The sequence below is a fragment of the Thalassophryne amazonica genome, chromosome 21, assembly GCF_902500255.1.
Source record: "Thalassophryne amazonica chromosome 21, fThaAma1.1, whole genome shotgun sequence".
Classification (NCBI taxonomy): Eukaryota; Metazoa; Chordata; class Actinopteri; order Batrachoidiformes; family Batrachoididae; genus Thalassophryne; species Thalassophryne amazonica.
This window is the reverse complement of record NC_047123.1, coordinates 37,567,223-37,592,477: the sequence shown is the minus strand read 5'-3', so window position 1 is coordinate 37,592,477 and position 25,255 is coordinate 37,567,223. Positions and strand designations below refer to the sequence as shown.

The following is a 25,255-nucleotide window of genomic DNA, read 5'->3' as shown; positions in this document are numbered from 1 at the left end:
AACGTAGATTGATCGGTAAATCGAGAGCTTGCCCCCCTACTCAGCTCTCTCTTCACCACGACGGTCCGATACAGCGACCGCATCACTGCAGACGCTGCACCGATCCATCTATCGATCCCACGCTCCATCCGTCCCTCACTCGTGAACAAGACCCCAAGATACTTAAACTCCTCCACTTGAGGCAAGGACACTCCACCGACCTGAAGAGGGCAAAGCACCTTTTTCCGGTCGAGAACCATGGCCTCGGATTTGGAGGTGCTGATCTTCATCCTGGACGCCTCACACTCGGCTGCAAACCGCCCCAGTGCACGCTGAAGGTCCTGATTTGACGAAGCCAACAGAACCACATCGTCCGCAAACAGCAGAGATGAGATTCTGTGGTTCCAAAACCAGACCCCCTCTACACCAAATGCTCCATATAAATTCTCAGATATTGGTGTTTTTGCTAACAATGTAACAATTGCTAACATTTTTTGCTTATTTGATCTGATACCAACAAGTTTAAGGACCTGTGGCCCACTCTTGAGCAGACTGTCCTACAAATTGTTAATCTTTCATGAACCTCTGGTTCTGTTCCCATCTGCAGTGATTAAACCATTACTTAAGAAACCTAATCTTGACCCTAGTGTATTGAATAATTATAGGCCGATAGCAAAGCTATTATTCTGCTCTAAAATTCTGGAAAAAGTGGTTTCACAGCAGCTTGTGGACCATCTTACTGAGAATGATCTTTTTGAGCCACTGCAGTCTGCTTTTAGAAAACATCACTCCACAGAGGCGGTGCTTACCAGAGTAGTGAATGATTTTCTGTGCGCATTGGCTTCGGACATCACTATGGTTTTAGATCTTAGTGCTGCGTTTGATACTGTGGATCATCGTGTTTTACTTGACAGGCTGGAAAGTTATTTTGAGATTACTGGAAATGACCTTGCTTGGTTGACGTCATACCTATCCAGTCATTCTCATTGTGTTGTGTACAATAAAACTACCTCTGGCCTTGGTGACATGAAATTTGGGGTTCCACAAGGGTCTGTATTAGGCCCCTTGCTTTTCTCCCTTGGGCATATTCTGTGGCATTATGGGATTGCCTTTCATTGCAATGCTGATGATACTCAATTGTACATGCCGATAACTGCTGGTAATTTTTAGAAGATTGCCTTGTATCAGTGAGAAGTTGGTTGTCTAGTAACTTCCTACTCTTAAACTATGATAAGACTGAAATTATGGTTCTTGATCCAGCCAGACATTGGCATCAATTTGACCAGCTGGCGCTTAGTTTTGGTTCATGTGTTATACATCATATGGACAAAGTGAGGAATTTTGGGGTACTTTTTGATCCTACGTTGTCCTTTGACCTCCACATTAGAGATATCACGAGGACTGCCTTCTTCCATCTGCGAAATATAGTGAAGATTCCTCCCATTCTGTCTATGGCTGATGCTGAGACTCTGTTGCATGTATTTGTCTCTTCTAGATTGGATTATTGCAATGCTTTTTTTTTCTGGTCTGCCGCGGTCCAGCATTAGGGGTCTTCAATTAGTGCAGAATGCTGCTGCCAGACTTTTGACACAGAAAGTTTGACCACATTACACCCATTCTGGTGGCCCTTCATTGGCTTCCGGTTTCTGCCAGATCAGATTTTAAAGTCCTGTTGCTGGTCTATAAAATTGTTCATGGACTGGCTCCTTCCTACCTGGCGGACTTGGTGAAGCCCTACGTATCGGTGCGGCCCTTGCGTTCACAAGGCGCAGGACTTCTGTGTGTTCTAAGGGTGAATAAAAAGTCTGTGGGGTATAGAACCTTCGCTTACCGTGGCCCTGCTCTCTGGAATGATCTACCTGCATCTATAAGGCAGCCCGACACGGTGGAGACTTTTAAATCAAGATTGAAGACCCACTTTTTTATACTGTCTTATGGTTAATTTGTGTTTTTATATTTGCTTTGTAATTTCTTTTTATTCTACTATGTTTTACCTTTTTACTGTGCCCTTTTCCATTTTAATTCACTTTGTGCTGCTATGAATTGTGTGTTGTGTGAAGAGCTGGTCATGAAATGTCACTATATAAATTCATAAATTCAAATTGAATTGAAAAAAGCGTTAGTATTTGTTGTTAACGCGTTGTGGGTCTTCAGCTGCTTTTAGCGACGACACTCACAGAGTGGCTCAGAGTTTCAAAGAAAAAAAAGTGTAAAAATGTCTTTGTAAAGCTCAGTGCAGGTGTGCTGCCGTCACCATGCTTTGAGAGACGACAACTGTTTTTTCAACTTGGAGCTGCTGCACAAAACCACAAATAAATAGCTCACAGCTCACTGAAAGCAGGTGAAGTGGGCAGTTCAACCGAACCCCGACCTCCCCCTGCTCACGGGAGTTTTAATGCTGAGATTGACCCACAATACAAAAATAACAGTAACACACAATGACTTGAAGAAGTAACTTTAATTTGATTATTGATTTGAAAAGATTAACACGTTAGATTACTCGTTACTGAAAAAAGCAGTCAGATTAGAGTAATGCGTTACCGGCATCACTGGTGCTGAGGCAGTGGTGAAATGACAAAAGGAGTTCATTTTACTGGTGGTCGTGGAAAGGTATGGCAGAAATGGGGGAGCCAGGACCAGGTGGAAACTGACAGGTAGCAGAGACCTGCCGGGGAAAGAGACAGTAATTAATTTGAGACGGCAAGGCAGGAGTCACTGGAAGCAAAACTAGGAAACGAGGAACACAGAGGCCAAGTTACCGCAGAATGGACCTGTAGATTCTGGTGAGGGTGAAGTGGAGAGACCAGGGTTATATACTGACAGCGTGAATAGATACAAGCGTGATCAATCAGCTTCACTGCTTAGGCCCTGGAAGAAGATGGAACATTATAGCAGCACACATACAGGCTTATTTCTAAACTGTGTGTTAAAGTTCTTCAGCGTCTTGTGGGCGAGAAACTTAAAGATTTTTTTAGACAAATGATATTTTGTCACATTATCAGTCCAGCTTTTGGAAACAGCACAGTTCAATTACTATCGTTACTAATGTGGTATATGGCATTACTATAAGGGAGGTGATGGTCTAGTGGTTAAAGAATTGGGCTTGAGACTAGAGGATCCTCGGTTCAAACCCCTGTCTGGACAGAAAATCACTAAGGGCCCTTGGGCAAGGTCTTTAATCCCCTAGTTGCTCCTGGTGTGTAGTCAGCACCTTGTATGGCAGCACCCTGACATTGGTGTATGAGTGTGTGAATGGGTGAATGTGATGCATCAATGTAAAAGTGCTTTGAGCTTCTGCAAAAATATAAAAAAAAAAACTTTTTTTCACTTTGTCATTATGGGGTACTGGTGTGTGGAGAATTTTGAGGAAAAAAATGAATTTAAATCCATTTTTGGAATAAAGCTGTAACATAACAAAATGTGTAAAAAGTGAAGCGCTGTGAATACTTTCCAGATATACCGTACATGCTGAGACTCACAAGTTAAAGCAGGTGTCAAATAAAAATACAAGACAAGCGCTTGTGTTTCTTGCTTTGAATAAACACATTTTCATTCCTGCCTCTTACAGCTGAGTGGTGGACCGGGATGGGTTTGGTTCTATCAGCGGAGTTCTGTCCTGAACATACAGCTCTACGTGTAAAGTAGTGACTCAAAATGGCCAAACGTGAAAACGGCATACACTTACAGGTGGTCTCTGTACCAGTCAGAGGTTTGCTGCTTATCCCGTTGACCACAGCGGAGACACTGACGAGGTACTCAGTCAGAGGTGTGAGGTTCTCCAGCACTAAAGTGGTCTGTGATCCACCAACCAGCACCTGAGATGATAAAAACTATACATAACTATACATAATGTTGCCAAAAAGTGTAACAAATAGACTACCGATGGAAAGTCCACTGACAGAAAATCACAATCTTTCAAATAATCTCCTGGGCCTCCAGGGAGGGATGTTACCTGCCCCCCTGAACCATAAACAGATTCAACCCCTAAGCACTCCCTGGCTGAACTCATGACCCCTCAGGACTCAACACCAACAGTCCCTATCTTTGGTAAAGGATAAAAAAGGACTGAGGGCCCCAAACAGCACACTTTTGGTCTGGTTAACAATAGAGGCGCATGTGCACGTCAGGTGGGTGCCGGGCGGCTGCAGAGTGAGGTGGCTGAAGGCTGCTCGAGTGTTCAGTTGCTTCCAGAAGTGCTGTTCCTCTCTGAAAAGTGTGTGTCAACTCCTCACAAGTTATCTCACGTGCTGCACATGTTCTGAGTCACACAGATGACGTGGTGAGTTTTATGAGGCAGATTTGATGAGGGAGTTCATTGCGGGGATTTTTTTTGGGGGGGGGGGGAATCAAGTGACACGTGGGCGCCGCCCCACGGCTGAGGAGAGGGGATGGTGAAATGGCTGTGAACTTTGTGGAAACCTGTGCAAATTTCCTTGTGGATGTTGCTCGCAGGCTGTTGCAGCCCACAGAGATACTTGCCTGAGTGTCCAAGTCTCACAACCACACAGCAAGACAGACAGAACCAGGACCCTAAAGACTTGGACCTACATTCTATTTGCATCGCCAAACATCTCTGTCCACTAACTCTGTAAACTCTTCCAGGAGTCTCCCGACCTCAAAGGTTGAGGATCCACAGACGTGAATTTTACTGTGAAGACAAGTGAAGGTCTGTACAAGTAGACCTGCAGGGCTCATAGTTTTGATCCAGGACATTAAAAAAATACAACTTTAGCTGTTAGTAAATGATACGGTTGTATCGTTATCTCACCTCCTCAGTGGCTCCTCCAGCCACAGGCTGGTATAGGACACGATACTGAGCCACAGGGCCGCCAGGTGCCGTCCAGTTGGCCCGGAAGGAGCGGTGGGTCACCTCTGAGGTCACCAGGTCAGTGGGCGGCCCCATCTCATCCCCTGAAAGAAGACAAACAGAACTGGAATGTGACCGGACAAACTAAATATTTCATACGGTGAACACTGTCACCACAAATCCATCTTCGAGCCGACAGTGAAGCTCGGCCCGCTGTCCTTTAGAACTTGTGACAAAGGGTTTCCTTTAAAATGTTTATCACCCGGCTGCACTATCAGTCATTTTTGTGTTCACTCTTAAAACTGATTTATTTGCTTAAAGTTCCACAACATCATCTCGCGTCCCAGAATAATTGATGCTGAAGAGCATCCTCTTCAACCCATATTCAATTGAATACACCACAAAGACAAGATATTTAATGTTCAAACTGATAAACTTTATTGTTTTTGTGCAAATATTTGCTCATTTTGAAATGGATGCCTGCAACACGTTTCCAAAAAGCTGGGACAGTGGTATGTTTCCCACTGTGTTACATCACCTTTCCTTCTAACAACACTCAATAAGCGTTTGGGAACTGAGGACACTAATTGTTGAAGCTTTGTAGGTGGAATTCTTTCCCATTCTTGCTTGATGTACAACTTCAGTTGTTCAACAGTCCGGGGTCTCCGTTGTTGTATTTTGCGCTTCATAATGCGCGACACATTGTTAACTGACAATGGTTTTCTGAAGTGTTCCTGAGCCCACGTAGTAAGATCCTTTACACAATGATGTCAGTTTTTAATGCAGTGCTGCCTGAGGGATTGAACGTCACGGGCATTCAGTGTTGGTTTTTGGCCGTGTCGCTTACGTGTAGAAAGTTCTCCAGATTCTCTGAATCTTCGGATTATATTATGGACTCTAGATGATGGAATCCCCAAATTCCTTGCAACTGAATGTTGAGAAACATTGTTCTTAAACTGTTGGACTATTTTTTGACTACCTTGAAGAAATCACAGGTTTGTCAATTTTATGGTTCAACCAGCGCCTCTCTTGGGTTCTTGTCTGCAGGACTGAGTTGCCTTCTGTGTGTCCTCCAGAGAGACCACTGAAGGGTAAATTGATATTATAGAAAAAACATCAAACATAATGACCCAAAGACCGGTAGGTTTAATTCCCTCTACACCAGCGGGATAATGATTTAATTTAATTTGTTAAATTAGTTCCTTCAAATGGATCTCAACACCAGTTTAAACCAGTAATAATTCTCAAACTGGTTTTTAAAGTGTTGTGAAGTAACAGAAAACTATCTTAACTTGAAATAAATCAAACATTAGTTGACTTTGTTGGTCCTTATTCCTGACAATGTTTTCAGCTCCAAATAACAAGCTTTTTTTTCCCTCTATTTTTTAATGATACAAGGAGCATGCTGGGTAAAATAACCAGGAATCAGAAATAAATCTGAAGATGAAATCATCTGAGAGTTGATCATCTGGGAGTTGATGACACCAGTTATCAATGTGGCACAAACAGGTATCAATAATCATATTCAGATCTCTTTGCCTACCTGAACTTTTGACACTGTTACAGAGGTTGTTTGTGAGGTCATCAACAGTGTCCAGAAGGAACTGGAAGTCATTGACGTTGTACATGTGAATGTCATCGGGGTCAGATGCTATGGACCTCAGTTCATTCTCGTCGGCGTTCTTCACACCTGAGAAGAAAAACTCTTGTCATAACTACTTCTCCAAAACACAAGTCCAAAGCAAAGTCTGTGAAACTCAACAGACACACAAATCCAAAGCGTATGACCAGTTTTGATGCTGTCCAAATGTGCCCTGACATGGTCACTCACCAATGGCATAGAGCTCAATGCCACTGTCCCTCAGGTTCTGTGAGCTGACGATGATGTCATCCTGGGACTTTCCGTCAGTGATCAAGACTCCAATTTTGCGGGAGTCTGGACGCATTCCCACATTTGGTTTGAAGTTGTTCTGGAGGATGTAGTTTAGTGCCAGACCTGTATGATGATGATGATGATGGTAAGAAGAAAATTTCTACATGACAGTCAAAATGGAACCTTGAGATTTTAAGGATGTTTAACACAAAACCACAAAAATGTGACCCCCCCCCTACAAATCCAAATACAAAACTAAGTGAAACTGGATCCTGTTTGGGGCCAACCTGACGTTTCAACCTCGTGACCAACCGATGTACAGTGCTGTAAATCAGGCGGATGGTGTAACTCACCTGTCACGGTGTTGCCTCCTTTGTATGGCAGGTTGTTTATGGCATTCAGCAGGGAGGTTTTGTTGGGGTGAGCGTTCAGGTGCCACTCAGTCTTTGGATCTCCACTGTACTGAGCCAAACCTGCAGAAAACCCACAAAGAATTTAAAGTACTCAACAATGTGAAGTTTAGAGATGATTCTGGACTGGACTAAAGTTCCACTGTTGTCCAGAAGACATTCAGGAGCCACACATAACTAAACAATGTATCTCACAAAGTTAAAAAGTAATAATTTCCTCTGTTTGCCCCCTTTATCTGGATACACTTTAAGAGCTAATTGTTCATATTCCAAACCAAAGAAAGATTTCACTCTTCTTCACCAATGTGCTGCTCAGAGGCTGTGGGTTGGACTTTACATGTGTGTAGTTCTTTGAGGTCACTATTCAGACCTGTATAAATAAACTGAACTGAAACAGTAGGAAGCAAAATAAAAATATTACCAATCTGCACTCTGTCAGGGCCGATGTCGAAGACGCTAACCATACGCTGATGAAGGTCCTGATGGTCTTAAAGTTCAGACGGCCAATGCTCCAGGAGCCGTAGACCAGCAGCACAATGTCGGCCTTGGCACTGGTTTTACACTGAGGCTCTGTGGAGGAGAAAGACTGTGAGTGAAACACCCGAAACAACACAGAGTCTCACGAGTGAGCGTCCGTGAAGGCGGGTGAAAATGAGAAGAAAATGTAGAAGAGGAAGGATGGATACGGCATTAATACAGGACAAATAACTACAACAAACAAATCTTACATTCACAAATAAAAGTCATTTTTACAGCACAATGATTGACATGACATTATATATAAAAAGAATAACAATTGCAACAAAACACAATTAACGATAAAAGCATCATTTAACAATTTGTGATATCTAGAAGCCATGTTGTACATTTTTAGACTGGATAAAAATTTTGGATGCAAATATTTGTTACCTCCACCAAAGAGGTTGTGTTTTCTGTCGCGTTTGTTTGTCTGTCTGTCTGTCAGCAGGATAACTCAAAACGTTTTGAACGGATTTTGATGAAATTTTGTGGAGTGGTTGGAAATAACAAGAGGAACAAGTGATTAAATTTTAGTGGTGATCCGGATCACGATCCAGATCCCGATGCTAACAGGTTAGCATGTTTATGGCATTTTCAATGTAAAAAGTTAGCATTAAGCTGTTGCAGCTGTCATCACGTTCGGGTGCATTTGTTTTCAAATTGTAATATTTCTTAAATTTATTTTTGTTTATAGAAATTTTGTGGAGTGGTTGGAAACGACAAGAGGAACAAGTGATTAAATTTTAGTGATGATCAGGATCACGATCCGGATCCCGATGCTAACGTGTTAGCATGTCTATGGCATTTTCAATGTTAAAAGTTAGCATTAAGCAGTTGCAGCTGTCATCACGTTCGGGTGCATTTGTTTTCAAATTGTAATATTTCTTAAATTTATTTTTGTTTATAGAAATTTTGTGGAGTGGTTGGAAATGACAAGAGGAACAAGTGATTAAATTTTAGTGGTGATCCGGATCACGATCCGGATCCTGATGCTAACGCGTTAGCATGTCTATGGCATTTTCAATGTTAAAAGTTAGCATTAGGCAGTTGCTGTCATCACGTTCGGGTGCATTTGTTTTCAAATTGTAATATTTCTTAAATTTATTTTTGTTTATATATTAATAATCTAATTATTATTATATACAATTTTAGAGAAAGAGACAAAAAGAAATAGATCACTGTGCCGTGCCAAGGAGGGAATCTCTTTAGGGTCAGTGACCCTATGGCCTTGTTTAGAGAAGTGTTTCATAAATGTTAAAAAATTCATATATTTGCAGTTTAGTTGAATAATAAATTGAATTTTGTCTCTTTTTTGTTTTTGTCTATAAGCACATGCAATATCAATATCAGTGCTCAGATAACAGTAGCTTCTGGGAAAGGTGCAAGTTGCAATAAACTGTGATACCAAGCGCTAAGGATACATGCTATCCAGTCACAGCAGATGAAACTTTTTTACTACTGAGCAAACATCATTGTTTGACTTTTTTAGGTTCAATGATTCCACGGCGTGTAGATGTTATGGCGTCAGTGACCCCATGGCCTTGGCGGAGGTTTGCAATCTCTGAGTGCTTCTAGTATTTTATGACTTCGAACAGGATCTATCTGCCCTTGAAAGAGGTTTATGCTGCAGAAGAAACTTTCTCATCAAAAATTCAAATCATGCTCTGTTTTTACCTGTTCCAAGAAAATTTGCACATTTTTGCTGAAAAATTAAATTACAAAATTCAAGTCAAAAAGTTAAAAGATGAACACTGAGGGGGAATCTGTTCAAACACAGGTTGATTTGTGGCTTTTATTGACATTTATATCACAAAGAGCAGAAGAAGTGAAATCGGCTCCTGTCAGACATGTTGGAAGAAATGAAGAAAGAAGAGATGAAACCAAACCCAGAGAATGTGTTCTGGTCGGGGCCTCGTTCTGGTTTTGAGCACATATAAACGCCAAGAAAAGTTGACTATAAATGATGTCAATTTAATATCAGTCTGAAAACTGTGAAGTCTCACGTACAGCCTCATTTTTAACTGGTAAAAAAAGTGTTGCTAAAACTGTTATCATGTCTGTTTTTTGTTTGTTTTCCAACAGAGCTTTAAAAATTAATACAAAATCAAAAATAGTTATAATTTAAATGTATATATTATAAACGGCTAAAAATGAATTAGTCAAAATCTCAACACAATTCATGGTGGTCACATTAGCATTTTATCATTTTGGCTAATTTCACGATTGCTGGATTTGTCCATTAAAGAGTATTCCACAGATATTTAACTTGGAAGTCTGGATTCACAAATATGCTGTGATGTAAAATTAAAATGTTGACGCTGCTGAACTGTGACAATTAAGGCTGCTAACATGCTAGCTAGCCATGATGACACATAATCCAGTTTAATAACTTTCTGTGCTAACAAAGTAAAAATACTGCTTGTGAGGTAAAACAAAAGCCTGAATTGTACAAACTTCTTTCATTCAAATATTAACTTGTTATTACTTGTGCTAGCTACATAACTTAGATAACCACCCTAGCCCAGATGCTAAATTATTTTGCTAAGTCATCTCGCTTGGCGAGTGAGCATGTATCAAGCTTTAGTCCAAATAATGTTTTTTGACATTTGGTTTTATCAGACAGCAGTGTGACATAAGATACACTTTTAGATGACGGTATGATGAAACTTCCCCAACCCTAGCATCAAGTTTTTGTGACTAAATTGAGGCTTCCAATCCCCATTTCATTAAAACCCATCAAATTACCATTAAAACCCATCAAATTTCCAGTTACAGCAGTGTGACCAGTTAATTCTTATTGACCCAAGAGCCCCAAAAGTATTCCCAAAGCCTGATTAAAAAAACAGCAAACTGCAAGAATAAAAGTAACATAAGTAGCCCAAAGTTTTTAAGTCTTCGACAAGCTAAATTAATTTATTAAAATAATTAATTAAATTCAACAAATTCATTCGCAATCCCACATTTGTTTTCTTGTTATCCAATTCAACAAAAACGAAAGAAAATATTTTCATAATCAAAAAATTTTTTTTAAATCTCAAAATTTGGCGTAGCGCCCCAAAATATAATCCAAATTTATTTTAACATGACAGAAATTTGCTGATTGTTATAATGTAAACGTTTTGTTGCTCCTTGTCTTCGTAATGTGTCTTTGTGATGACTTGTTCTTTATGTTATAAAACATAAAAGTAAAATTTTCCACTTCAGGAAAAATGAGTTGAAAGTTTGAGTTTGCCTGTAGCTTTTGACTGACATGGTAAGAAGAGAGAGAGAGGTGAGTGTGCCAGAGGAGCTGAGAGCAGATGTGTTGGATCAGAATGAGGGGGAGCAGCTGTACCTTCGTCCTGGGCCTGACAGGAGGACAGCAGCAGTGCCAGCAGGGCGGCCGTCGCCACAGACAGCCTGGTCTTCATCTTCAGCTCCTCTACCTCAGCACAGCATGAACGAAACTACGAGAAGAACGAAGCAGGCAGTTAGAAGGTCGTCATCATCATCATCATCATCAGGTGGACCTGCGGGTCTCCACCGCACCCTTGGTGCTCCTGGAGACGGTTCTGGAGACTTTGGTGCCAACCTCATGAAACCTAAACATCACTCGGGCTGTGTTCCAACAAGCTGACACTGAGATTTAAGCAAACAGGCGTCGTCAAACTGCCTCCAGTTACACAAAGCTGCAATAAAATCACGTGTGCATAAATAAAACCACCACAACATGTACAATAAAGACGACTGAAAGCCGTAAATAGCTATTTTAGTGAATGGCACAAAGACAAATCAGCCTCAGGCGCCACATTCCGCTCTTCCCCTTCTATTAAAAGTTTAGATTGTGATGCATTTACACTGCAAAGCTTCTAATCCCGTGTATAATATGTGCAGTGATTATATAAACCCATTTAAGTCACAGATATTTCTCTGTGGCTCAGAAAAAAAACACGCATCATGTGTTTTCTCCGTGCGTAATTACGCACAGCGCAGCCAAGAAGACATCCAAACCAAGGCTGAGTAATTCCAGATAAAATCAGATGAGGTTTGGGAGATGAGAGTGCAACTTCACAGCTATTAAAATGAAATCATCTACATGTCAGATTTAAAGATAAAGTTGGAAAAAAAACTCGTGCGTAACTGACCTAAGACTGTAACTCCGAAACGGTTTGTTGAAGAAAAGAAAAACGAAAAGGTCGCCGTTGTAGAGTGTGAGTGTGAAGTGGTCCGGTGTCCCGGTTTCCAGACGATCCTCCTTCCAAGTGGGAAGACTCGCCACAAAATCTGCTACTTAACGGGGGGCTGATCCAGATCTGACGACACGAGGGCACAGATGCGCACACGAGCAGGGACTCACGGAAACTTTCAGGTACTTTGCGCATTCCATTCCGCTGAGGGAGGTTTTCAGAGGAAACAGCATCAACGCTGATCTGCTTTTCGGGAAGAAGAGATGTGGAGGGGAAAATAACTCCTACTTCTGTCCACTTTCGGGAATCAAAGGAGCATTTTTTTTCTTCCCCTCTGGTCTCTGAGACTCAAGCAGCAAACTTTAACCACTTAATCAGGAACTGAAGGAGATGTGAACGTCCAAAGTGGTACTTAATCATAAAGTTTGTGCTCAATATGACAGAATCCACAGTGCGCATCAACTTCACCAAATGTGTTCGTTCCAAATTCCAAAATTCGTTACAGCAACTGTAAAATATGATGAAATTCATGAGAAATCATGACTTAAAAAATGTTATAGTAATTTTTACATGTACCTCCAACTGTGCTCATAAAGTACGTGAATATTTCAGAACAACGTGACAATTACTGTCAAAATGTAGATCTTTAAAGTGCCCCTAAAGTAGATTTGGATAGTTTTCTTTAACTAATTCCACTCGTGAAGTGTCTGTGTGGGGCTTCAGCAGCGACCTTCTGGTTCGTTGGACATCCCGCTCCAACCCGAGCTGTGATGGAGATTGTAAAGATCCATTTTTATGGTTAAACATTAGCTTTATGTTCTTGTGATTTTCCAGGTCCGCAAACAGACATAATCTGCTCTAAGACGTTTGACAGATGTTATTGTTGATGCTGAAATGCTGTTGGCTCAAAAATACAAATTAAAAAGCCATGACGTCACCCCCCCCCCCCCCCCCCATCCCGGTACATCTTGATTCAGGCGACCCCTTGTGGCTAAAAGCTCCAAATTGCCGAACAATTGCAAAATCCTCTCGTAAAATACATGAACACAATACTCATTAAAGAGGAATTTCTGTTTTCTTGACGACTTGTGTACGTTTAATTTCACATTTTACCATTTAATTTACATTGACACAGAATTGGACTCTGGATTATTTCTTCGCTCAAAATTAATGTTTTAAACTTGATTCTCTATAAAACTTACCAGGTCCAGGTATAAAATTGTCAAAAACATACTTTTAGTTGTTCTGAATGAAATTCATTTCCTTAAAGTATGGAGGGCGGGGTTTCATTATGACAGTCAAATCATTTCTTAAATAATTCTGCCTATTAAAAGGCTAAGTTAGTTCTTTGGGGCAGATGCAAAAAAAAAAAAAAAAAAAAAAAAAAAAAAAAAAATGTAATTTACATTCAGGACTTGATCTCCAAATTCTTTAACTGTGATAGGATTCACTTTATTATAATGTAGAAACAGATGACTCCATCAACATCTGTCCATCAACAGACATATTGTCCAACATGTCCTCAAGTCTCAGAGGTTCAGGGAGGGATCATCAGTTTTGGATCCATCTGGAGCAGATTTTAATTCATTACATGTGTGCAGGATTTCAAGCAAAAAATGAACAAGATTTGGTCATGAGGCAGATTTTATTGATCTCAGAGAGCAAACAAATAAATATTGATCCCGTGGACATGAAACACCTCCACCACCATGACAGGAAAAAGAAAAAGGCTCTGGCACAGATTGATCATCATCTTTATTTTACAATCACCTGCGACTGGCCAGTTTTTAAATGAAGTAAACAGTCGTATTTATTATTTCTTCTGAGGAAATGATGCCCGAACCAGCTCAAACAGCACATAGCCAACTCCTGTCAGACAAACAACAACAACAACAACAACGTTTAGGATCAACAGCTCAAATTCTGGACAGTAAAGACACAAAACCTTCAGGATGAAACTAAACACATCAGTGAGCATAGTTTTTGCCCAGCAGGGGGCAGATTTCTGCACAGCCCCATAAAGAGGGCATGTAAAACATGCACAGTGCATTTAGTCCTAACTCTGTCCTATAATGAAGGATAAAAGCAAGTCTGATATCGGCCCTGTTGTTGCTGGTGCTCATCTCCAGATTCCGTGGAGTCCACAACTCCACCTGGATGTGACGCAGGTGACTTCCCCAGGCAAAGCCAGTACCCATTTACAGCTGGGTGGACTGAGACAATGTAGAATAAGTGTCTTATCGAAGGACAGGTGGGTTAACACTACTAGGATTCAGACCCAGGTCTACAAATTAGTTCCTTATGTATTCGGCTACATGTTCGACACAATGAAGGATACGTGGAAATCAATTCAGTTTTTGGTCAAAACAAATACATTATCCATGATAAACAATTACTTTTTACCTCTGAAAAACAGTTTTATAGATTTCAACAGAATTTCATCTGACAGGAAAAACACAACATCAAAACAATGTGAGAAAACCCAAATCAATCATCTGTGTTCCAAGAGCAGAATTAAGATGAAACTCTGAACGTAACTCAGCATGATGATGTCATCAGGTTAAAAATATTTACATCCACAACCCTGAAAATAGTGGCTTCAGGTGTAGTATCACTTCACTCATCCACCAATCTCACTTTATAGCTCTCTGTTCTTTAAATAAAATAAATAAAGCAGGCAAATGCAACCGTTGCAGATTTTTTTTTTTTTTTTTTTTTTTTTTTAAGATGTGTCCTGACCTAGGGTGGTGATGACCATCGTTCCTCTGTACAGCAGGGCGTCACCCACACCTCCTTTCAAATGTACCGGCAGCCCGTTATCATCCTGCAGGGGAAGGAGATCAAAAAAGTAAAAGTTAAACAGCACTGACGCATCATCACAAATACTGACGCACACAGTCCCTTTCCTTTTTTTTTTTTCCTTCATTCAAGCCATAAAAAGGATTTTCTTCTGCACCAATATCAGTCCTCTTAGTGCATCCAGAAAGTATTCACAGCACTTCACCTTTTCCCCATTTTGTTATTTTATGTGATTTCTTAAAAGGTAACAAATCATTTATACATAAGTATTCACACCATTTACTCAATACTTTGTTGATGCATCTTTGGCAGCAATTACAGCCTCAGGTCTTCTTGAATATGATGCCACAAGCTTGGTGCACTTATCTTCTATCTTTGCAAAACCTCTCAAGCTCCATCGGGTTGGATGGGGAGCATCGGTTTGTCAGTTTCTCCTTTTCACATTTTTATTGTGAATTATTCAGTGTATATTTTTTCAGTGGTGGGCACAGTTCCGCTAATCTGCTAATTATCAAAGCTAACGTTTTCATTAGCGGATCAGCTTTCCAGACAACTATGAAAGCCATGAGCGGACCAATTAGCTTTCGATAAATTTAGTTCTGATAACTTTTAAACCGCTAACATATTTTTGCGGACACGGTGAATAACGCTTAGCAGTTAAAAACATTTGTAAAGTCTGAAATCAATCAAACGGTCAAATCAATCAAGAATAGAATTTAAAATTCTTCTTCTTACTTATAAGGTTTTGAATAATCAGGTCCCATCTTATCTTAGGGACCTCTTAGTACCATATCACCCCAATAGAGCGCTTCGCTCTCAGACTGCAGGCTTACTTGTAGTTCCTAGGGTTTGTAAGAGTAGAATGGGAGGCAGAGCCTTCAGCTTTCAGGCTCCTCTCCTGTGGAACCAGCTCCCAGTTCAGATCAGGGAGACAGACACCCTCTCTACTTTTAAGATTAGGCTTAAAACTTTCCTTTTTGCTAAAGCTTATAGTTAGGGCTGGATCAGGTGACCCTGAACCATCCCTTAGTTATGCTGCTATAGACGTAGACTGCTGGGGGGTTCCCATGATGCACTGAGTGTTTCTTTCTCTTTTTGCTCTGTATGCACCACTCTGCATTTAATCATTAGTGATTGATCTCTGCTCCCCTCCACAGCATGTCTTTTTCCTGGTTCTCTCCCTCAGCCCCAACCAGTCCCAGAAGAAGACTTGCCCCTCCCTGAGCCTGGTTCTGCTGGAGGTTTCTTCCTGTTAAAATGGAGTTTTTCCTTCCCACTGTTGCCAAGTGCTTGCTCACAGGGTGTCGTTTTGACCGTTGGGGTTTTTCTGTAATTATTGTATGGCCTTGCCTTACAATATAAAGCACCTTGGGACAACTGTTCATTGTGATTTGGCGCTATATAAATAAAATTGATTTGATCAAAGATTTTAATGCCTGCCTGTTACATGTTTTGTAGCAGAAAGACAGCCATGAATGGTAGAGCTCTATCCTCTGCAGGCAGAGGAGAGCTGACCAGCAGAGAGAAAGGAAGTCTTCACACCATACAGACCTGCTGGTCATTTCACTGGAGTGTTGAGGCAGATTTGTGGCTGCTCACACTGCCATCTACCAGTAGATACCAGTGGGCCTCACATTCGCTAAAAGTGATGGACTTAAACAGAAATTTTCAGTTTTCAAATTGCCTTTTCTTGTTTTTTTACAAATGAAAAAAAGACATACTTACAAATACAGATTTATTTGTAAAACCCACCACATTTCAGTAATTGTGTGCTATACCGACCAACCAACGACGTCAGGAAACTAGTGTACCCATAATGCAATGCGGCATGTGTGTCAAACCCTAAAACCTTCTAAATTAGTGCATTACTTTAAAACTAAAACATATAGCTCATATTTTCACTTTGTAAAACAACAGACGTGATGTTAATTTCAATAATTTGTCTGGACTTAGTCTGTTTGAAATTATAAACAAGTCAAAACTGGCTGCCTGTGCAAGACTGCAGTGAAATGAGTGGCAGGTCTGTATGGTGTAAAGAGAAATGATCCCCCCCAATCTCCGTTGTCTCAGATCACCATCTGAGACAGAAGTGCTGAGTCGTTTTGTCAGTAGCTGCGTATGTACTGAAGTCAATATTGAAAGTTATCGGTTTAGCTTTTATCTGTAACTTCCGCCGTTTTTTTGTGGGATTGGTAGGTTTAGCTTTATAAAACTTTTCAATTAGCATATTAACAGTTATCAAAGCTAACTTTTTGGTTAGTTGTGCCCACCATTGATGTTTATACATGCTTGTACAGAGAGTACAGTTCAAACCAGAGTTAAATTCCTTGTATTCTTTTGAAGATACCTGATGAGTAAAGGCTATTCTAATTCTGATAATCCCTCCAGCGTGTTGTGGGTCTTCGCCAAGTCTCCTCCGAATTGTCCCTGGAAGACAACCAGGTGGCACCCCCACCAGATGCCCCGACCACCTCAACTGGCACCCAGTCATGCTCCAATTTAATTAATTTTTATTTATTTCTAAGAACTGCAGGAAACAGCCACTCAACAATGATTTCTTTACATTTAAGTCTTGTGGTTGACATTTGTTACAGTTTTAGCCTTTTTACACATTTACGCTTTTACCTGCCAACAGGTCTGTGTTTAGAAGCCCTGATATATAATGTGTTGTATGACATTTACCTGAAACAACTTCTGTTTCTGAGACACTTTGTTCTGAAGTTGATTCCGAGCAGAACCGGAGAAACTCCGCCTCGCCACCTGCTGGAGGATCTGCCAAACAGCAACAAGTCAGCAATCACAGCCTTCTAAACACTTTCTAACATTTAATTCAAACACGTTTCTGTCAGAATACAGTAATTTACAGACGGTGACACGTGTTGAACATTAATAATTAACGTGCACTAATGCTAAGCTATGCTAGCGTCCTGCTGCATTGACCCCTAATGTTAGCTAGCAGCCCGTAATAGCAGCGCTTTCATTTCTATAACTAATTTCAAAGCACATATCAGTCTGAGTGAATACACAACAACTCCGCACATCAAGAGAAAGGTTAAAGAAGCCGAACTTACAAGTAATTGTCTGTACATCCCGAAGACTGCGTCCGCTCACAAGGACACGGAAACAACAACGGCACTTCCGGCTTCTTCTTCTACGGGCGCTGCTTCTTCTTCTTCTTCTACCGAGTTTTTTTGGCGGTTTACAAACCGACACGGTGCATTACCGCCACCAACTGTTTGGGTGTGTAGCATGAAGAGATAAGGGAAGGGAGGAAAAAAGTGGGGGAATTACACTGTACTATATTCTATTTCATAACTCTGTGCCCTTTAAATATCCAATTACATGCCTCTAAGCAGGTGGTGTAAGTGTAGAAAAAGAAAGTCATCCCTGAAGTGTTCGTCTCATAGAATTCTTCTTTGTCTGTTTGTCTCTTAAGTAAGACGAGCTCCAGTCTCCCTTCTGCTGCATCTCAAAACACTGACTGGTGTCATGTTTTCCATCTCTCCATTACCTATCTCCCCCTCACACACAAGCTCACCAAATTATCACAGCAAAAGGTCTAATTTGTCAGAATTATGCAAAATATATCAGGTGTTGTGAAATAACTACCTTCCAGCAACATCGACTGGAGGACTAGTCAGAACACTAAGAAATAATTCTGAGTAGGAATACTAATGATATTATCAGTAACAAATTTATTTTATGATGCAGTTAAGTCACAATTTTTAAACATGAACATTTTGTGTTCATCATCACAACTTCTGCATTTAGAAGAAAACAACGCAAGAAACAAATTGTTTGAAGGTTTTTATTTGAAAGTGAAAATACAACTTGCATCAAAGGACATCACCGATCATGTGCAACTACAAAGTGACACGTGGCAACCAAGCAATTGTTTCAACAGTAAAAAAAAAAACAAAATATTTGAACATGTAAAAACATCTGTCCTGGAACTATTACAATGTGCATCTGTTAGATTAACAAACATTTTCCACATATTCTGCAAAAAACATGTTTTTTATTTTGTGCACTGAGCTCATCTTTGGTGAACTTTGACCTACATATCAACTGGTTTAATTTAATAAATTTCTGCTCTGCATAAGTATTAAGTGTTGGTATCAGTATAGTTTGTGGTCTGCTTTAAAGTAACACTGAGTAATTAACAAGTTCGCTCAGACCACCAAGTGACGAGCAGACAAATGTGAATTAACACAGAAAATCCTGCAGCCGTCCACCAAACACGTCAGAACCAAAAACTAAGATACAGCTTGTTAAAAGGTGATTCCACAAGCTCATGTTTTATGAAGCTTTAAACTGCAGCATCCCTGAGGTCTGGTGTGCAAATACTTCAAAATACAAACATTTATAAAATACTTACAAGAAACATCATGATGAAGCTGCTAAAGTCACTCTGTGTTGCAGAACTCAAAAATCATGAAGCACATTTCATTTAACAAACTGAAACATAAAACACAAACCACTTCTAATCAGCATGCAACTTTTAACAACTCACCACACATCTGTCAGAGCTCTTATTCTGAAATTTTGCAGTCCTTCCTGTCTCATCTGCTTTTACCGAAATTTTTAAAAATTTGCCAATTCTGTTTTTTCTTCAGCAGGTGTTTGAAATCAAAACAAGCTGTTCAATCATTACCACTAGAGGGCATTAAGAGAAGGCAGAACTTTGTGATGCATTTGCATTTATTTTTGTGACATCATAAGGCACGAGTGAAAGACACATACAAAACTTTTTTTGGCACATGGTTCATCCCGCTTCAAAATTTCACTGAACTCTGTTGATTATTTTTGGTTAAGAGGTTACTGTGAATCTGACAAATTAGCTGACAGTGAAAGAATGAGGGTCAAACACACCCTCTGCTGACAGGATTGTGCAAAAATCACTTTGCAGTGGTGTTAAAAAAATATTTGAAACACCACAAGCAGCAAAACATAGGTCACTTTTTCCATTTCACACCATATGGCTCTGAGTGCTAAATCCAACTTCTACATAACTCACTAGAACCAATTCCAACACCAACAATTAAACGCACCATATTACACCATTAGAATTTTTTTAAAATTGCCTGCAATGCCTCAATTTATAGATCTGCCCCAGAATTTAATAATGTATTCTAAGATGGTTACAACATTTTCACCAGAACTCTTCAAAGTCTGCTGTATTAAAACCCCACGCAAAAAAACTGACTATCCGTACGTAGCTGTATCGATGGTCTATAGATTAAATTGTAGTGTGAGTATAACTGGGAGGACATCACACTTCTGAGCCAAAGAACCCGGGTTGAAATCCCAATCATGAGAATCATTTTCCTTATTTTCTTACTTCAAGTATAAAATGCATCCATAATAATCATTATAACCATGGATAATTATCTTAAATACATATCTTGGAACCAGAAAGCGTTTGAGATCATTACTTCAAAATGTAATTTTGGCACTAAATATAGACAGAAAATAAAATTTAAAAAGGTACGTAGCCCCATAATCATGATCTAGATTGACCAATCTGAAGCACTACATATAAATAGAATTCATTCATTCATTCATCTTCTACCGCTTAGTCCAATTAAGGGTCGTGGGAGGCTGGAGCCTATCCCAGCAGTCATAGAGCGCGGGGCAGGGTACACCCAGGACAGGACGCCAGTCTGTTGCAGGATAACTAGAACTGCGTATTGTAAATACGGCTACATACAGAATTGCCACCTCCAAAAATAAATCAATGGCTCTGCACTGTTTTTGTTTTTTATCTTCTACAGATCGTTTTCTGTTTGAGGTTAGACGCGACCTTTTTAGGTTTTGTGGAAATTTGTTCATGAGGCTTTAATTCTGTTACCAATCCAAAACACAAGTAAAAAAAAAACCTGAATGGAAATATGGACACTTCTCACTCTACCCAAATATTTATCAAACTTTTCTATGTCAGTGGATCAAAGATATCCATAGTCACAAAAAGGAGGCATGGATCCCGGTCGGTATTTTAGCTCGGGATTTCGGTGCTGCTGCTGCACTTTCCGTATTTGTAATGGATGATCAATAGAACCACGCCCAGGAAGAAGCAGATGGAGCCCACTGTGATGTAAGCGATACCCAGGAAGGGGTTCTTTCCTCCCATCCAGGAGATGGTGCTCAGGATGACGCGCTTCCGGCCGTCAAAGCTGCGAACCAGGTAATCTGGTGTTAGATGGTCAAGGACGCAAACAGCTGGTGATATGGCAGAAGCACTGTGACAAACCAGGTTACAGAAGGAACCAGAGCCTGGTCCTTATCATGAGCAGATGTTTAATTAACTCCCAGCGTGGAGTCACACCACACGTTTAGATTTAAGGATACTGTAGACGACCTCCAATGTGTAGTTTCCCTGAGGAAGAGTTGGAACCGCGGCGTCATTCTTGTTCTCAATGATGCGGTACAGCTTGCGGAAGGTTGGCAGTGCGGCGGTTCTCATCCACACGATGAAGTCTTCATTGATGAAACCGTTGTTGTCCGGGTCGGTGTCCAGCTCGTACACAGATTTGTGCCAGTTTGCAGGTTTACTTGTACCTGAAATAGAAAGTAATGGATGAAAAAAGTGGACAATCAACCATAGGCAATTATGATAATTAATTGTTTGGTGAGATAGCATCTTAGGTCGTACCGTTGTTAAAAAGCAAAGCCACATATCGTCACTATTGATCCAAATTTATTCCAACAAATTCTAGGGTTTGGAACAGTTTGGGAACTCTTCTCAGATGCTCGTCACCATCATAGACACAGCACTGGTGTTACCTTGGAATACCGCTGTGAGGTTTTGGTTGTTGCCTCCTGGGTTCTTGAACTTCACATGCTTGTCAGTCGGCCAAGCAATGCCCATTTTTTTCAGCGGAATCCTGGTTTTGGTGCCGTTGGGCTCGATGTAAAACAGCTCCAGAGTATCTGCCCGGTGAGGACGGTCATTTTAAATTCATGTGTAATCAACAGCGACTGGAGTCAACACATCAGGAAAACCGGCTCACCGTTGAACATGCTGTTGGCGATGGCGCCACATGGCGCGATGGGCTTGTTTTCATAAAAGGCATACGGCTCGCAGTCCTTACTGGGTTTCTGTTAAAGATGAGGATGACCAAAGATTAGCAGATGACATCAGCAGAAACAAGCACCAATCCTGTTCAATGACCAACACAAAGAACTAACAACAAAAACTACACCCCACCGACGAGTCTACGTTATCAAAACCCAAGTCCATAAAGAGGGAAATTAAAGATAAAGATCAAATTTATTTATCCCGAAAGAAATTACGGTATTTTGCCAGAGTACACAATAGTTAGTTAAATACACAATTACAGAAAGTGTTAATAGTTAAATAGAAAAAAGAAGAAAAAAGCCAACTAGAAGACAAAAAAATACAATCCAATACAAAAAATATATATATAATTGTTTCTGTTAAATAAGTTACAAAAAAAATTCTAACAATTTCTAAAACCACAAAATTATTTTAACTTTTATGTCAGAATGCGAAGAAGAAGAAAAAGCCGCACAGTGAGAGAGTCGATGTTGCCGTTCAGCTGGTTGTCGTCTCGGGACTTGACGTAGCGACGATGGTTTTGATAGAAGTTGGAGAGGCCGTAATACATCAAGACGTTGCTCTAAAAACCAACACAAATGTGTTAATAAGAACAAGGTGACGCCATGAAGGCATTTTTGTTGTTTTGGTTTTTTTTGTTTTATAATAAAGTGTTACTTCGTATGGCTGGTCCAGGTGGAAGGGGATGGAGCAGGTGCACGGCCTGGTGCTGTTCCAGCTGATGTTCTGGGAGCAGTTGAAGCACGGACTGGACATGTCGTCTCCCGTGTAGTCGATCTGCAACACAGTCACATCATTCCACACGTGACCGACACTGAGACGTGTGTTTAGTTTAAAATAAGTTACATGTGGAATCAGGAATTACATCTGAGAAGATAAAACTCAGGATGATGAATTCCTGAGACCTGATGTGTTTTGATCACATCCAACTGTCTGTTATAATTCCGTTCCACTATTATTACAAGCAACACCCACGTTCATGCACACACACACACACACACACACACACACACACACACACACACACACACACACACACACACACACACACACACACACACACACACACACACTAGCATTTAAAGAGGAAGTTCAGCGTAACTGTTACTTTTTCTTTTCATGTTTACTTCTCTGAAAACAGAACGATCCTCCCTCATTTATTCGTGTTTCATCTTTGAACATCAGAGCAGTCAAACAGGAACATTTGGAAACATTTGCTTCAAAACAGTTGTTGATGTACTGAGGCCACGTTTAGCTTAGCGGTGAGGTTTTCCTGGCGATCCAGACCCTGGAATAGCATTCCCAAACACCAGAACTGCAGCCGTGTGAAATGTTCCAGATCTGTGTTTTGAGTTTGAAATCACTAACTTGCAGTACTGAAGAAAAGTATCATTCCCTGGTATCACTCCCAGCCACGTCTTCTGTCCATTCCCATTACTGTCCATCTGTTGTATAATTACTTCATCTTCATTATTTGTCCTTTGTAATCCGAGTTACAAGATAATATTTATTAGACTCACAATGAAGAGGAGAGACGCTCGTCTGTTTGTCTGCAGCGATATCTTCCAAACACAGACAGTAATTTCAATCAGCCTTTTTAGATCAAATCAGTGGACCATGTTCTCAAAACACAGGCCATGTTAAGGTCATAGGTTAAGGTCAAATCAGAGTCCATAGTCTAAAATTCATTCATGACCACATTTCAGGTCCTACATAAGGTATTAAAACATGATTTGAAGTTGGTGTATTCTGGACACGGGTCTATATCCAGATATTAGCAACATTAATTTATAAATTTACCCTGATCTTGGTGGAGCTACTTAAGAACACTTTTGTGCAATAAATAAATAAAAAAACATGAGTGGGTTTAAAGCCACATTTTTTTGCCTTTTAAAATATTTAACACAAAAATGACAAAATAAATCCCAACATTCAAAGATTATTTAAAATAAATACTGCATTTTAATATACAAGACACTTAGTCTGCATAGTCTCAGTCCACCCAGCTGTAAATGGGTACTGACCTTGGCTGGGAAGTAACCTGTGTCAGACTGGCGTTATGTCCGGGGGGATCACAAACTCTGACACACTTTATGCTCCAGAATTTGGACATAAACGCCAACAAAAATGGGCCTCATGGCCTATATAGGACTACTGTTACTGTGTATATATATATATATATATATATATATATATATATATATATATATATATACATACATACAGACTAATTATAGCAACAGGTTGGTCATCACTGTGTCCCATACTATTTAAATTCAGCTTCAAGATTTCCAAAGGATTTCCTGAACAGAGATCTGCTCTCCAGCACGAACAAGTCAGACCGCTGGCGTCCACGGCCACATCAAGCAAAGTCAAAAAACGAGTTGGTGGCGATGAAGCACTATGAATTCCTGGATGCATTTCTGTTTTTAAGTTATTACGTACAGAAGGTGATCAATCCCTCACTCAACCAGTCGTGTGCGTCTCAGTGCAGGTCAACTTTTATTATCGTTGCTTCTATGTTATTATGTTTATGTCAACAGCCTATAAAATAACCGAAAAACAGTATTTTCTTTAAACTGGTGGTGTGTTTTGAGCTTGTTTTCAGAGGCACAGTCCTTTGCTTCTCTGATGAAATCTGGCAACAATGGCTTCTCACTGACCGCTGAAAGTGGAAAGTTTTGATTTATTTGGCAACAACATTAAATAGAACAAGCACAACTCAACAGAAACCTATTTATCCAATGACCTAAAGGCCATAGGAGTCGCTCTACCTGAAACTCTTTGATGTTTTTTGACGTCACAAAGAGGCCGACGCCGATGGGGATGAAGACGAGGCTGATGAAGAAGAAGGCGGGGAGGACGGTGCCCGCCGTCAGGATGGGCTGCCATGCGGGAAGTCTCTGCTGTTTAAAGGCCGTGTTGTCGGGCTTCCTGCTCAGCAGAGAGCCGCCTCCAGCCCCGGAGACCGAAACACGTCCGTCCTCGTCTTTAGCGGTGAAACCGGACGCCATCATCACAGTCGCTGCTGCTAGCGAGTTAGCCGATCAGCTAAATCACATGAATACTGTCTTTGATTTCTTTAAACGCGGCGTTATTCTAAACATTCAGTTCGCTACAAACATTAAAGCAGCTACAACTAAACAAGAGCAGAAGCTAATGAGGCTAATACAGGAAGTTTACAAACGAGAAGTGACGCATGTGACGTCACAAGCACGTTTGTGACGGTCGTGCGTTGCTTTCACGTACTGTCGGAAATATGGGATTGTTTTAAGCATTACAAAATGTGAGTCAACTGTTCGACAAAATTGTCTGAAAATATTTGGATCAGCTTTAAAAAAAAAAAAAAAAAACTAAATATTTTAGTTCAGAAGTTGACTTGAGAGGATCATTGTGTATCTGAAAAAACGTGTGTGTTTTTTAATTCGGGGGTGTGTGTGTGTGTGGGGGGGGGGGGGGGTAATATTTAAAGAATAAGGCTTTTATATCAATTTTTTATTATTTCAAAAATATTGTTCAAGAAAACCTTCTTTTTCACAATTATTTCTAATAGGTTAGTGTGCATCTAAACTGAAATATAAACTGTTTTTAAAAGTTCATTTATAACTAAAATCAATTTGACAG

General features: G+C 40.3%; 3 protein-coding genes across 3 annotated transcripts; all 3 read right to left on the bottom strand.

Annotated features, from left to right (window-relative positions):
• Nucleotides 1-2,462: 2,462 nt before the first annotated feature.
• Nucleotides 2,463-11,838, bottom strand: LOC117503301 (collagen alpha-1(XII) chain-like). The gene is given in 11 exon segments (XM_034162514.1): nucleotides 2,463-2,644; nucleotides 2,739-2,847; nucleotides 3,665-3,794; nucleotides 4,748-4,890; nucleotides 6,330-6,476; nucleotides 6,618-6,782; nucleotides 7,013-7,132; nucleotides 7,491-7,538; nucleotides 7,541-7,639; nucleotides 10,923-11,034; nucleotides 11,713-11,838. Coding segments are annotated over 9 exon segments (942 nt in total). The 5' UTR covers nucleotides 10,999-11,034; nucleotides 11,713-11,838; the 3' UTR covers nucleotides 2,463-2,644; nucleotides 2,739-2,833.
• A 1,542-nt stretch (nucleotides 11,839-13,380) lies between these two features.
• LOC117503452 (cytochrome c oxidase subunit 7A2, mitochondrial-like) lies at nucleotides 13,381-17,754 on the bottom strand. The gene is made up of 4 exons (XM_034162678.1): nucleotides 17,625-17,754; nucleotides 17,236-17,325; nucleotides 14,494-14,578; nucleotides 13,381-13,623 (listed from the first exon to the last, which is right to left on the bottom strand). The coding sequence occupies exons 1-4, from the start codon at nucleotides 17,640-17,642 to the stop codon at nucleotides 13,568-13,570; spliced, it is 249 nt and encodes an 82-aa protein (XP_034018569.1). The 5' UTR covers nucleotides 17,643-17,754; the 3' UTR covers nucleotides 13,381-13,567.
• Nucleotides 17,755-18,345: 591 nt separating this feature from the next.
• Nucleotides 18,346-24,832, bottom strand: LOC117503404 (cell cycle control protein 50A-like). The gene is made up of 7 exons (XM_034162623.1): nucleotides 24,406-24,832; nucleotides 22,289-22,408; nucleotides 22,086-22,193; nucleotides 21,564-21,651; nucleotides 21,337-21,483; nucleotides 20,902-21,111; nucleotides 18,346-20,742 (listed from the first exon to the last, which is right to left on the bottom strand). The coding sequence occupies exons 1-7, from the start codon at nucleotides 24,646-24,648 to the stop codon at nucleotides 20,549-20,551; spliced, it is 1,110 nt and encodes a 369-aa protein (XP_034018514.1). The 5' UTR covers nucleotides 24,649-24,832; the 3' UTR covers nucleotides 18,346-20,548.
• Nucleotides 24,833-25,255: the final 423 nt, after the last annotated feature.